The 13,493-nt window shown below is 33.8% G+C and overlaps 1 protein-coding gene and 1 non-coding gene across 2 annotated transcripts; one reads left to right on the top strand and one right to left on the bottom strand.

The window, feature by feature from the left end:
• Positions 1 to 3: 3 nt before the first annotated feature.
• On the top strand, positions 4 to 77 carry trnai-aau (transfer RNA isoleucine (anticodon AAU)). The gene has a single exon. It is a non-coding gene; the product is annotated as a tRNA-Ile (tRNA).
• Positions 78 to 2,150: 2,073 nt separating this feature from the next.
• On the bottom strand, positions 2,151 to 10,959 carry exosc9 (exosome component 9). The gene is made up of 12 exons (NM_001006077.1): positions 10,787 to 10,959; positions 10,546 to 10,640; positions 10,052 to 10,171; positions 9,853 to 9,955; positions 7,770 to 7,907; positions 7,586 to 7,668; positions 5,981 to 6,113; positions 4,243 to 4,331; positions 3,869 to 4,015; positions 3,618 to 3,736; positions 2,402 to 2,459; positions 2,151 to 2,285 (listed from the first exon to the last, which is right to left on the bottom strand). The coding sequence occupies exons 1-12, from the start codon at positions 10,850 to 10,852 to the stop codon at positions 2,255 to 2,257; spliced, it is 1,182 nt and encodes a 393-aa protein (NP_001006077.1). The 5' UTR covers positions 10,853 to 10,959; the 3' UTR covers positions 2,151 to 2,254.
• Positions 10,960 to 13,493: the final 2,534 nt, after the last annotated feature.

Below are 13,493 nucleotides of genomic sequence, written 5' to 3'. Positions count from 1 at the left end.
GTTGGCCGGTTAGCTCAGTTGGTTAGAGCGTGGTGCTAATAACGCCAAGGTCGCGGGTTCGATCCCCGTACTGGCCACATATTTATATTAGCACTCCAACGTATTGAAGGTTATCCCACAAATTCTTGAATTTCATCATTAACAATTAAGTTCCTAAAATTCTATTAACCTGATTCTTAATTTTATTAATTCAAAAGAAACTAACATTAATTATTAGAATCATAGAAACTATTTTAATTAAAGATCAGACAGAATGTAAATAAAACATGTTGAGTATTGTTAAGTTCTGCCCTCACTCCAGTGTCAAAAAGTCATGTTGAGGCATTGTTAGATCTCTTATAACAAAGTCAGAATTATTAGCCCCTGTATATTTTTCCCAATTTCTGTTTATCAGAAAGACTTTTTCTAAACATTTCTAAACATGATAGTTTAAATAATTTCCGATGTCTGATTTATCTATTAACTTTTATCTGTCATTAACGCGAATTATATTTTACAAGATATTTTTCGAGATACTAGTATTTAGCTTAAAGGGACATTTAACGGCTTAACTAGGGTAATTAGTAATAATTAATATATAATAACAATAATATCTCCAATAATAATCTTTACAATAATAAATATCTGCAAATGGCCACTTCATTCATTTTTGGCATAGTAGGCTACCTTTAATAATCGGCGGTAGCCACAGTGGAATGAACTGCAAACTTATCCAGCATACAGTGCATCTGGAAAGTATTCATAGCGCTTCACTTTTTCCACATTTTTTAAAATTACAACTTTATTCCAAAATGGATTAATCTCAAGCTCTATCAGGTTGGATGAGAAGCAATGGTGTACAGCCATTTTCAGATCTCTAGAGTTGTTCAACAGGATTTAGGTCTGGGCACAGTTGTTGTGAAGCCACTTCATTGATATGTTGGCGGTGGGCTTTGGGTCATTGTCCTGCTGGAAAATTAACTGTCACCCCAGTCTGAGGTCAAGAGCACTCTGAAGCAGGTTTTCATTCAGGATGTCTCTGTACATTGCTGCATTCCTCTTTCCTTCTATCCGGACTAGTCTTCCTGTTCCGGCTACTGAAAAACATCCCCACAACATGATGCTGCCACAACCATGCCTCATTGTAGGGATGGTATTAGCCTGGTTTTCGCCAAACGTAACGCCTGGCATTCACTCCAAAGTGTTAAATTTTAGTCTCATCTGAGCAGAGAATTTAGTTTCTTGTGGTCTGAGAGTCCTTCAGATGCCTTTTAGCAAATTCAAGGCTGGGAGTGTCTTCCGTCTGGACACTCTATCATACAAGCCTGATTGGTGGATTGCTGCACAGATGGTTGTCCTTCTGTAAGGTTCTCCTTGATTTGTGCTTTGACATGCACTGACAACCCTAGGATCTTATATAGACAGGTTTATGCCTTTGCAAATCTTGTCCATTTAACTGAATTTACCATGGGTGAACTCCAATGAAGCGGCTGAAACATCTCAAGAATGATCAGTGGAAACAGAATGTGCCTGAGCTTAATTTAGAGCTTCACAGCAAAGGCTACAAATACTTATGTTCATGTGATTTTTCAGGTTTTTTATTTTTTAATAATTGGCAACGATTTAAAAAATTTTTTTTTACTCCATAAAGGGGAATTGTGTGTAAAATTTTGAAGAAATAAATGAATTCAATCGATTTTGGATAGGGCTGTAACAAAAATGTGGAAAAAAAATAAAGCGCTATGAATACTTTTCAGATGCACTGTATGTTTTATGCAGCGGATACCCTTTCAGCTGCAATCCATCACCGAGAAACACACATATACTCTCATTCACACATATACAGTACTCTGCATACGGACAATTTAGCTTACAAATTCACCTATAGTGCATGTCTTTGGACTTGTGGGGGAAACCAGGGCACCCAAAGGAAACCCACGCGTACACAGGGAGATCGTGCAAACTCCACACAGAAATGCCAACTGACCCAGCTATATTCTTGCTGCAAGGCAACAGCGCAACCCACTGTGCCACCACAATACCCCAATGGCTACTTATTTTAAAGAAATAAATGATTTTATACCACATTGTTGGCCTTACAATCTGGATTTTGAATAAGACAATAGGTTTTATAGCATTGAAACCACTTTATCAACTCAAAACAAAACGGCAACATTTTCACGTTGTACTTTATTATACAAAAAAGACTAAATAATGCCCAGTGGCATTGGAGACTGATTTATGATCATCTTTTTCTTTGTTGAGCTGCTGAAGTTCATTTCTGCTTAGAAGTCTTCTTGGATTTCCTTAAAAAAGTAAAGATATTTGGTTATATCACACTGTGTAATGTAGAACTACAGTATGTGGGTGTGTTGTAAATTTATGAGTGAGGTAAGAAAACTATTTTATTAACTTGACTCACTGGTCATTAAGAATGACAACTTCCTCTTCTTCACTGTCTGTGATCACCACCACCTCATCTACACACGCGCGCACACACACACACAAACACACACACAATTAATTTCACAGCAGACAACATTTTAGAACAGACATGAAGTGTATTTTTAGTCCTTGTGAAATGAAAATAAACTATTTTACAAATTAGTATCAGTATGTTAGTCTTAAGGAAATCTATAATCTAGTGTGCTACGAAGTAGTGATAAAATTCTAATTAAGAAGATATGAAGAGTTGAGATGCAAAACCTCTTAGGTGCTCTGTGAATTATTCTTCTAAAATTAGCATTTTTCAGCCTCCTATGTTTACATTCTATTATTTCACTTTAAGTGCAATGAAAATAACATTCACATAAACAACAAGCTTGCAGTTTGTCACTTCTGCCTAAATGGATCATTAGCTATGTTTCCATCCAAAAATTGTAAATTAACTTTCCATCTAAAGATTTCCATCTAAAGATTTCCATCTGAAAGAGAACAAAATTGTCATTTCCTGATTTACTGGCACCAAATATTAACGGTAAAAATGGAATTTGCTGTGGTAGGAGAAGCTGCGTTAATCTTTTCTTTATTAAATAAATGTCTTGCGCCTCAGAAGACGATACCGACATGCATGGACACGTGGTGGTGTTTGAAGTCATGAGACGTGGAGCACAGATGATCCTAACAGTTCTGGAGGTAATTAATAATATAATAACACTAATACTGAAACGATTAAGGCATTTTAGTATGATCAAATCAACATTTCAGATGTTTTACAATGTGCTCAGCCTGCTGGTTCATCTATTCACACCCATTTTTATCATCACATGATCTCTTATAACAAAATCACATGACGTGTTTAATGCGCACACTGGACTAATGCACATTTTCAAAATTAAGCGCATCTTAGAGTTTCTATCAACCGATTTTTATGCACATATCCATTATGCGCACAAGAAAAGTGTAGCAAATGTTCTCTAGTATCTGGCATGTCCCGCCCCCTTCAAGATGCTATAATTACTTGCGCTTGAGCTTAACCAATCCTACTGGCAAAACTATATGCTATTAGTATTGGCTGTTTTTTTAAGAAGGAAAGGCTACTCTATATCCCATCCTGTCTTCATGTTTCAGTTTACATTTCGTCAGATTGATAATAAATGTAATTTCAAAGCACTTCATCAAACCCTTTAACAAAGTACCTGTTTTTCTGTCCTCTGTCTGAAGTTCATCATCTTCATCCTCATCAAGTCCCCATGAGTTCACGATGCCCTCACCGATCTGTGCAGTTCCAGTGGCAACAAGAATAGGAGAAGGTACACTGGCTTTGGGTTAAGGATTAATATTCAGGTAAAACCTGAAACCCCAAACCATCACACTTCTCATTTTGCATTCATAATCAAGATAATAAAACAGGCTGTTCTCCCAGTCTATCTTAAAATATGCAGGATACGTTTCTGTGGTAGTTTCGGTTCTCTGCACAATGTCGTCAGCAGTCTCTTTGACATCCGTCATCTCCACCGGGGCTTCATCTCTCTTAAGTGTTGTAATTCGCTCTTTGGGCATGGACTCAGCAAAGCCAAACTTTCCTCCCTCCTTTCTATATAAAATGACAGATTGGACATTGGTAAATAAGTGAATTATTACATCGCTGTATATTTGCTGTAATATGACAAAAGTATTATAAAATGCTACGTGTATATTTACATATTCATTCATTTGCCTTTATCCCTTATTTATCAGGGGTCACTACATGGAATTAACCGCCATATTTACATACGAGTAAAAACAATTTAATCCATCCTAATCTACACAAACATACCATACCTGACTTTCTTGTCATTCTCTAGCGCTTTGTTGATGAGCTCTGTGATTTCAGAAACCTTTACACTTGCTATTTTGCTGCATCTTAAAACCTGCATGTAAACAGAATGTTTAAATGATTGCATTACACTGCATATGCATAAAAAAGACAGTGAAACAGTGAAAATAAATAACAGAAAATAATTATATATATATATATATATATATATATATATATATATATATATATATATATATATATATATATATATATATATATATATATATTAGGGGTGTAACGGATCACACCCTGTGGTTCGGAACACCCGTAACTTGTAGGTTAATCTAACATTTATAATAATTGCAGAGAGATCACCTCCCGCATCATTCAAATCACATGTATGAAAGCATTTTGGCATCCCTGTAAAATATAACAATGACGGAAAAAGTTGTGGTGGGACCAAAAATGCCTTCTTAGGCTATTAACTATATGTGTTTTTTGTCATTGTTTAGCCTGCATTAATGCATCCAGTGTAAATCTGCATGATTAAACATTAAAAGATTGTGATCTTAATTCAAACCCGCGTAACATGAACAATAAATTATAATAATGATTTGCATACTGTTATTAATCCTTCTAATAAGCGCTGCATTCAAATCTGAGTTTGATCGAGAGAGATTCAGTTTTCACACATTTTCAGTTAGTTACAAACAATTAAATAAAACAAAAGAACTGGGAGAACAGTTTATAGTTCAGATGTAAACACTGATGTTTGTGGTAAAAAGTAAATCAAAGTTTGAAGGAACTTGATGCTGGTGAATTTATGCTGGTGAAAGCAATTACATTGTTTAACCAATGGGTGGCGAAAAACAACTATCAAAATTATGTCACTGAATATTTTTTCCAAAATTATACACCTATAATGAAACATGAATATTTATGTTTGAATTGTTGAATCATTAATTGAAAATAAACTTGACATGTACAAGATGTTGGATTTCTATATTTAGCATTATCAACAACGGTAGCAAAAATAATTTTTCATATTGAATATTATCCTTTTTTTAAGCTGGTTCTTTTTTTTTTTTTTTATTAAAATGACAGGTTCTAAGTTTTGTTTGTTAAAACCAATGGTTTTGAGGTAATATTTTTTGTATAAATAGAAAGCAAATTACATTTATCTCCTCCCTAATCTGAAAAATGGTCCGATCCGTGACTCAAAAACCGTAGAGTGATCCGAACCGCGAGATTTGGGATCTGTCACATTTATATATATATATATATATATTATTTTTTTTTTTTTTTTTTTTCTCTCTCACAAGATGACTTAAATAACTTTTTGGGAAGAATTTCTAGTTTTACATTGATTAGGACAATTTTGTATAGGACCACATATGCATAAATTATAATAAACAAACTACAGACATAAATAATTACAATAGAGCAAAAAAGACACAAATCCAAATCATGGTTTAAATGTATTTTAAATCTTAGTCAAAGCTCTAAAGACACATCCAAATGAAAATATTTTACTCTATTTGGGTTAAACTTTGCAATGACTCCACAAATCATGTGTTCTGATAATATCTATAAATAATTAGACCTGACATTGCGGATCCTGCGATAGGAGTAATTCCAATTTGCAAATTGCGATATTGATGCTGAAATTATATATTGTACAGCACTTTATCCTAAAATTCAATAAATAAAGTTCAATTTAAATTGGATGGATGCATGTTAAAAAAAACATTTAGAACTTACCTGTTCTTTCAGTAGCATGATCCCTCCACTGGACTGAATGGAGCAGATCTCTCTGTGTTTGTTCATGGCTATCACCAATAATCCATCTTTTACTCGCTCTTCTCGTTCACAAGGGTCCACAAGCAAAAAAGAGCTAGAAAAGATATAACAAGCAAACGAAAATGTGACAAATCATTTTGTTCTTCAATCGACTTACAGTAAATAACAGCACAGACACAGAAGAAAACAAAGACTATAATTTCCCCTTAAGCATACACTGGCACACGTTGTTTCCGTAATACTGGTTTAATTGATTGCTTTTTCCCCAAATACACTGTGAAAACTAAACAATAAATACAAAACAAATGAACTTAACACAAACCAAGACATACGTAAACAAACAAAAAAGCCTTAGAAACTTCAAACACAAAATAAAGATATAAAGCAAAAGACCTTGCTGGCTGCATGCTATATGAAAGAAACTGTCTTGAATAAATAAATGACACCTAATTTGTATGATTTAGACAACCTGGGGTGGAGGGTGACATCATGGCTCCTGAAATATGTTAATAAGGCAATATCTAAACAATAAAAATAGATACAGTGTTTATTTTAACGGCACAAACCAGCACAATTCGGGCACAAATGAATGACACCAGTTTGGTGCGATTTAGATGAAATGGGGTGGAGAGAGACATCACGGCTCTCAAAATATTTAGCTTATATCTAAACGAGGAAAACAGATACAGTGTTTGTTTTAACGGCACAAACCAGCACAAACCGAGCACAAACGACCTGTGCTGATTTGAAGTCATTTGAGCAACATGGTAGTAAGTGACGTCACACGGTCAAAAAAAACTATGCTTAATATCTCAGACCCCAAACCAGCACAAACGTTCGTTTTTGCGGCACAAATCAGCACAAACGAATGGCATAGTTTCGGAGATTATTTGTTTTTATGAGGTTTATGAACTTCACCGAGGTTTGTTCAAGTCCTTTGCAGTTAATACGTCCATTGACACGCACACGCAAACAGTTCATGTTTGGGTTTAAGTTTAATGGTATATTCTGAGTGTATATTCTGACTGGAATTCCATAGTTTTCAACCACAGGTGAAATCATGTGCAACCTTTTATGGCTATTGTGGTAAAAAGTCACTATATTCTTTATACAATATTTGTTATCAACTAACAACAGTAATTTTGTTGCAACACACATTAATACAATAAAAATACACAAAACCTCTAGCTTTACTTACAAAAAACTTACAAAAAAAATTCTTATTACTATAAGACAGTGACTATTTTGTTTTCATATCAGCGTTATTCAGAATGTCAGTGCTGTTTCGTCAGGGTTTCAGAGGGTTTGAATTACTGATACATATGTGGTTTGTAGCAGGGAACTCTACATTGAACTTGAGACATCTGACTGTGGCTCGTGGCTCAAATAAGTGCAGTTTTGTCCTGCTTCTGGCATGCTTGCCATTTCTTTGAATAGTGCATAAAAGTTGGATTGTTAGATTAGATCTAGATCATTTATGTCATGATTTGATTTCCTAATTGCCTCTGTAGTAAGATCTAACCTTGTGTTGTTGTCAGAGATGTCATGTGATGTGATGCATCTTACCCCTGCAGGAAGAAAGCAAAGCTGACACATATGGGCATGTGATAAATGCTGAGTGGAATAGGATCTCTCTCCTCTGGACCGAACTGCTCAGTAAAAAAACAATCATGGTATGAATCACTAAACTTAAAAAAATCTTCTTCCAAATACAAACAATAAGCATATTTTTCAGAGTTTCAGGACTCACCACAGTAACATCTCGTCCCTGAATAGCAACATCTGGCCTCCTAAAATGTGAAAGTGCAGATATGGCAGCAATGCTTGCCGCATCCATCAAGTTACCATCGTGATTTAACACATGGACATCAACCCGTATTTGCCAAACCTGTCAATTATAGACAGTGCACAGAGATTAAACAAGCTTTATGAGTGCAGCATATATTAATATTTGCTGCTTTTTAGCATGAGAATAGTTACACTATCATTTCAGTAATGTAACGGCTGCATTTAATTCATAATAAAAAAATAAGATTGAACAATATTTGCACAGTTTAAAATAATTGTGTCCTAGTACAACAAATGCATTAAATCAAAAATGTAAGCATTGTTACCCCAACCTTCACTGTCATGTGATCCTTCAGAAAACCTTTACATATATAGATAATATATAGTGCTCAGCATAATTGAGTATACCCCATTTTGAAAATGAACATTTTAATCCATTTCTCAGAGAATATCGGTCATATATTTTGGTGCATTTGACCCAAACATTTTAATTAAATAGATAGATTTATTCAAAATAATATTTTAGTCAACAAACATATTTAGAAATAGAAAGATAGTACACTTAAATTCATAATAATAATTGAAAAAGTCAATCCAATAAAATTGTGTATATATAACTTTTTACAATTTTTATGTAACATTTTCTATAACTAATTTTGGAACTGCTTTTGTACGTTATTAGATTAGATTAGCTCCAGATTTGGCTTCAGTACTGACTAATCTAATGAATATGCACAAATTATAATAATCATTATCTTCCTAAGGCTTAGTGGCCACATACGTGGACAGCACATTTTAGCTCTTAAGTGGCTATTTAAAGTACTTTGTTTGTTTAATATTTTGTTACAGACATACAGTGTCATCCTGCAATGGTTTTGGAGCATATGAAATCTTCCAAACACTTCTTTTAACTGTCCAAAATGGGTGGAGGAAATGTTGTTTTTACTCTATGATAGTTAAAACATGACCAAAAAAATTATGTGTATATATGGATTTAAAAAACAGTCAGGAAAAAGTGTTTCGTGTAAATTCTGACCACCAGTCCAAATATATGGACATCATTTTTTTCTAAAAGTACATCATATCAAAAGATGATTCTTAGGTTTTATTCTAATTAGGTTCCAAGAAGCCCAAATAGCAAAGTGAAATAAAAAATACATGTAAAAAGCATTTTGGGCCTTAAGAGGTTAAATAATTATTAAATAATATTGTAAAGCATCCTATTAAAAACATTCATATATATGAGAGATTTGTGAGGGGTGTACTCACATATGCTGAGCACTGCACATATGTGTGTGTGATAAATGAATAATCTACTTCAAATGTATTATTGAGTCTCTTGATTTTCCATTAATAGTTCACTTTTTGAGTAAACTGTTCATTTAAGTTACATATTTAAGTAACACACACACACACACACACACACACACACACACACACACACACACACACACACACATACATATACATACATACATACATACATATACACAGACACACAGACACACACACACACACACACACACAAATACATACATACATTATATATATATATATATATATATATATATATATATATATATATATATATATATATATATATATATATATATATATATATATATATAATTTAGAACCGAAGATGTGTTATCAATAGTTAAAATGTAAAATATAAATAATAACTCTGAAAGGTGGTTCGAGCCCCGGCTGGGCCAGTCGGCATTTCTGTGTGGAGTATGCATGTTCTCCCCGTGTTTGTGGTTTCTTCTGGGTGCTCCGGTTTCCCCCACAGTCCAAAGTCATGCGGTACAGGTGAATTTGTATAAGCTAAATTGTCCATAGTGCATGAGTGTGAATGCAAGAGTGTATGGGTGTTTCCCAGGGTTGGGTTGTAGCTGGAAGGGTATTCGCTGTGTAAAACATAAGCTGGATAAGTTGCCGGTATATTCCGCTGTGGCAACCCCTGATTAATAAAGGGACTAAGCCGAAAAGAAAATGAATGAATGAATGAATAACTCTGAAGTGTATATGTTATCATATGTCACCTTTTCTCCTGAAACTACACAGAGAGATTCTGTGTCTATGCATTTTGAATTCCTCAGGCACCTCTCCAGTTGTCTGTTTAATGTCACCAATAACTCTGACTGCCTGCAGAACACGCACACATAGGAACACAATAAGACACTCAGGCATTAGGGAAACAGAAAACACACAGATAAGAGAATAGACTGCAAGAATGTTAACCTGTTTGGTTCAAAGGCTGGTGATGCCATAGGAGACAGTTCCAGATTAAAAAACACGATGCCTTCAGTGGGGCGTGAATCTTTTGGAGGTACAAGCTCACAGGATACCTGACTCAATACCCTAAAATATATAATAATAAATAACATATTCTGAATGAAAAAGTACATCAAAGATAATGAGATAGCACCCAAAACTGAAATGTTTTGTAATTTCCTCAACCTTTAGTTGTTACATAAGTTTCTTTCTTCTGTTGAACATCAACAAGTAGGAAAAACAAACACTATAGTAGTCAATGGTTACATCTTTCAACTTTCTTCAAAATATTTTGTGTTCAACAAAAGACACTCATAAAGAACCACTTATGGGTGAGTATATCAAGTAATATTTTTTTATTTCATATCATTCTCGTTTAATGGTCTTCTCCAAAGATAGTGAGCAAATCATGCTTGTAATATAAACATGTAACTGTAAATACATGTATAGCACACGGTTACCTTGTTTTTCCGAGCTCAACGACGCAGCAGCCATAATCGGTTCCAAAACTGATTTTAATATTCCGGTAATCGTATGTCTGTCTCCCATCTAAGCGCTACAAAACGGTACACAGATAAAGTTAACATCAGTCAGCAAGAGGTGTGAATAGTGGACATAGACTGTAAAATATAGTGAACTGCTAATAATCAAAACCATTAATTACGAATATCACAGCTAATATGTTCACAAGGGACAACTTACTTTTTTCTCCTTTATAGCTTTAAGAAGGAAAAGCCTCTCGCAGTTTGACAGCGGAGTATCCCTCATTTTGACAGCTTGAATAGCCTATTTCACATAAACAACTCGATTTGCCAATGTATCATTTCACATGCTCCATTCAGAGTAGAGCACGCGCGGTGTTATGACGTCAGTCAGTATAACAGTGGCGCGCAGCATATGCGTGTTCACTGAAGGGGAGTGGACGAGCGAACACTGGTGGCTATGCCATTACTTTTTTCTCTCTTTATTTTACTTTTTAAAATTTTATTTGGAATAGAAAAAAAATTCAATAAAAACAAAGATCAAGCGGTTGTCATATGGGTTACAAAAACAAGTCATACATTTGAAGTAGCCTACATTATCACAAATTGTTTACAATGACATACTTAGTCCATTTTTGCCAGAACTTGTTGCACTTTCTTGAATTAAATCTTAGTTTAAAAGTCAGTTTTTTCCATACAGTGTATTTCCTTTACAAATCATATGCATTGAACCCTTGTTGGAGGATCAACCTGAAACGATTTTCGAGTTATGGCTTTTCTGCTATACTTACCTAAAGGATTTGAATTAATTATTTGTCAATAGTTGGAATAATTTCTGGTATTTTCCTAAGGTATAATTTAATAAATTAGTAGTCTAATTCTTCTCCAGTCGCTATTTCAAGGTCTGTATTTTGAGCAAAAAAAAAACATGAAAACGGTTTGCCATTGAGGTTCTACATTGTCTCCAATTCAACAAATTTTCCAAAAAAAGAAAAAAATAATGTTCCTAAGGGCAAATTTTACTGGGCATCCTTCATTGACCTCATAAATAGGCCTACTGCATTCCCAATAAAACAAAAGAGGTTTAAAATTCTCTATAAAGTATATCCAGTGAATAGTACTAAGTGGAGGTTGATAGTTTATGTTCATTTAACTGAGGACGAAACCCTGAATCACATATTTTTTTTCAGTGTGAAAACTCAAAAAGCTTTTGGAATATATAACAGCTTCATAATTACATTGCTTCTTCCAGCCCCTTTCAACTACAAGATATTAGGCCTATTTGTTACTGTAAAGGTGAAACCGATGTACTGTTTTATTTTTGTATGGGAAATATTTTATTCTCAAACAAAAATTCTCGAATTCGCAGCCTTCTATTCACATTTTTAATTGAAATTGATGTTTTTATTAAATCTCTTAGACTGGTTAAAAACAAGAAAAGTGATAGATTCTTGGATTATTATGATAAGTATTTTGGAAATATCACGGATACATAAGTCCTTCTTTCCTATTGCTGTATTTGTGTTATGTATGTCTGTTTAATTATTTTTTTCCCTTTTTTTACTGGTTTATATGTGTTAATAATATCATTTAACCTATCTGTTAAGTTATTATCATTGTTACTATCATTGTCTTTTTGTCTAGGCTTTGATGGCTTAAAACACTGATTCACATATTCTTTCAGTGTGTAAATATTTTTTACAGTCTATGGAAAGTAAGAAATGCTTTTGGAATAGCTTATATCTTCTTTGTAATTAGCCTACGTTATTTATTGCGATCCCTTTCGATTACAAGATAGTATAAAGGTAAAACTAAATATACTAATATTATATTAATTAATAATTATTAATATTAATATTACTAATATTATTAATTTTGTATGAGCTCGAGCTACAATGCTCTGTAAATATATAAAATAAAAATGATTTATTAAGCAAATTAAGCAAAAAAAAAAAAAAAAAACTAATTTAGGCTTCAGTCTACTTTCAGTGCAACACTTTGCATCGTTTGATGGATCATAATCCCATACAGTCTGTCTCAAAATAATGTGATTTATTATTTGATATTATTAAAGCTTTTGTTAAGTCGAATGTGCCTTTGGCAAGTTCACATGTACGCAGATGTCCTTTTAAAAGCGCTGTTAATGGTACCAGCCGAACTCGACTAATCATATGGGGCAGTATATTATTGTTCAGCTGGTCCTCTTGTGCATGTTGTTGCTCTCATAACCTTATGATGGATGAGCCGCGCACTCGCCGATCCTTTGAGCCGCTCGACGTGATGCCCGCTTGTTGAGCACAAAGACGCGTGGACATTTGCATCAAAAGCCACTCTATCATCTCTTGTCTTCCTTTTCCACCTACATTATATTTACACGACACAATAACTCTTCGACCTAGTTCATGTCAAATGTCATGCAGGGTTCAAGCTAAGTAGGAACAAATGTATGCGAATAGCTTTAAGGCTATGGAATCAAAGCTGAAACAAAGACTTCATTAGAAATATTAGGAGATTTAATGGATCCAAATAAGAGAAACTTTTCAGGTACACTGTAAAAAAACTATGTTGACTCAACTCAAAATGTTAGGGAAACAAACTTAAATAACTTAAACTTAAATAAATCTTAAACACTATTCTTGTGGTCTTTGTATTAGACTATTTACTGCAGTGAGTGAACATTTCTTTACTTGTTATCTAAAGGTTCTTTTTTTTACTATTTTAAATGACTGTATTGTACAAAGTATTGTATTTATTAATTTGGGCATGCAGTCATCAAATGATCAAAATGCATGGGCCATGTTTGCTGAAAATGCTATATAATAAGACATTATTTATATATAAAGATATCTTTTTAGTGTCTACAATTTTGTTCCTTTAGGTTACAAATGTATAAGGTACAATTTTGTACCCCTAAAAAGAGGTACAAA

The sequence above is a fragment of the Danio rerio genome, chromosome 1 (genome assembly GCF_052040795.2).
Source record: "Danio rerio strain M-AB ecotype USA chromosome 1, GRCz13ab, whole genome shotgun sequence".
In the NCBI taxonomy this organism is placed as follows: domain Eukaryota; kingdom Metazoa; phylum Chordata; class Actinopteri; order Cypriniformes; family Danionidae; genus Danio; species Danio rerio.
This window is presented reverse-complemented; position numbering and strand designations above follow the sequence as displayed.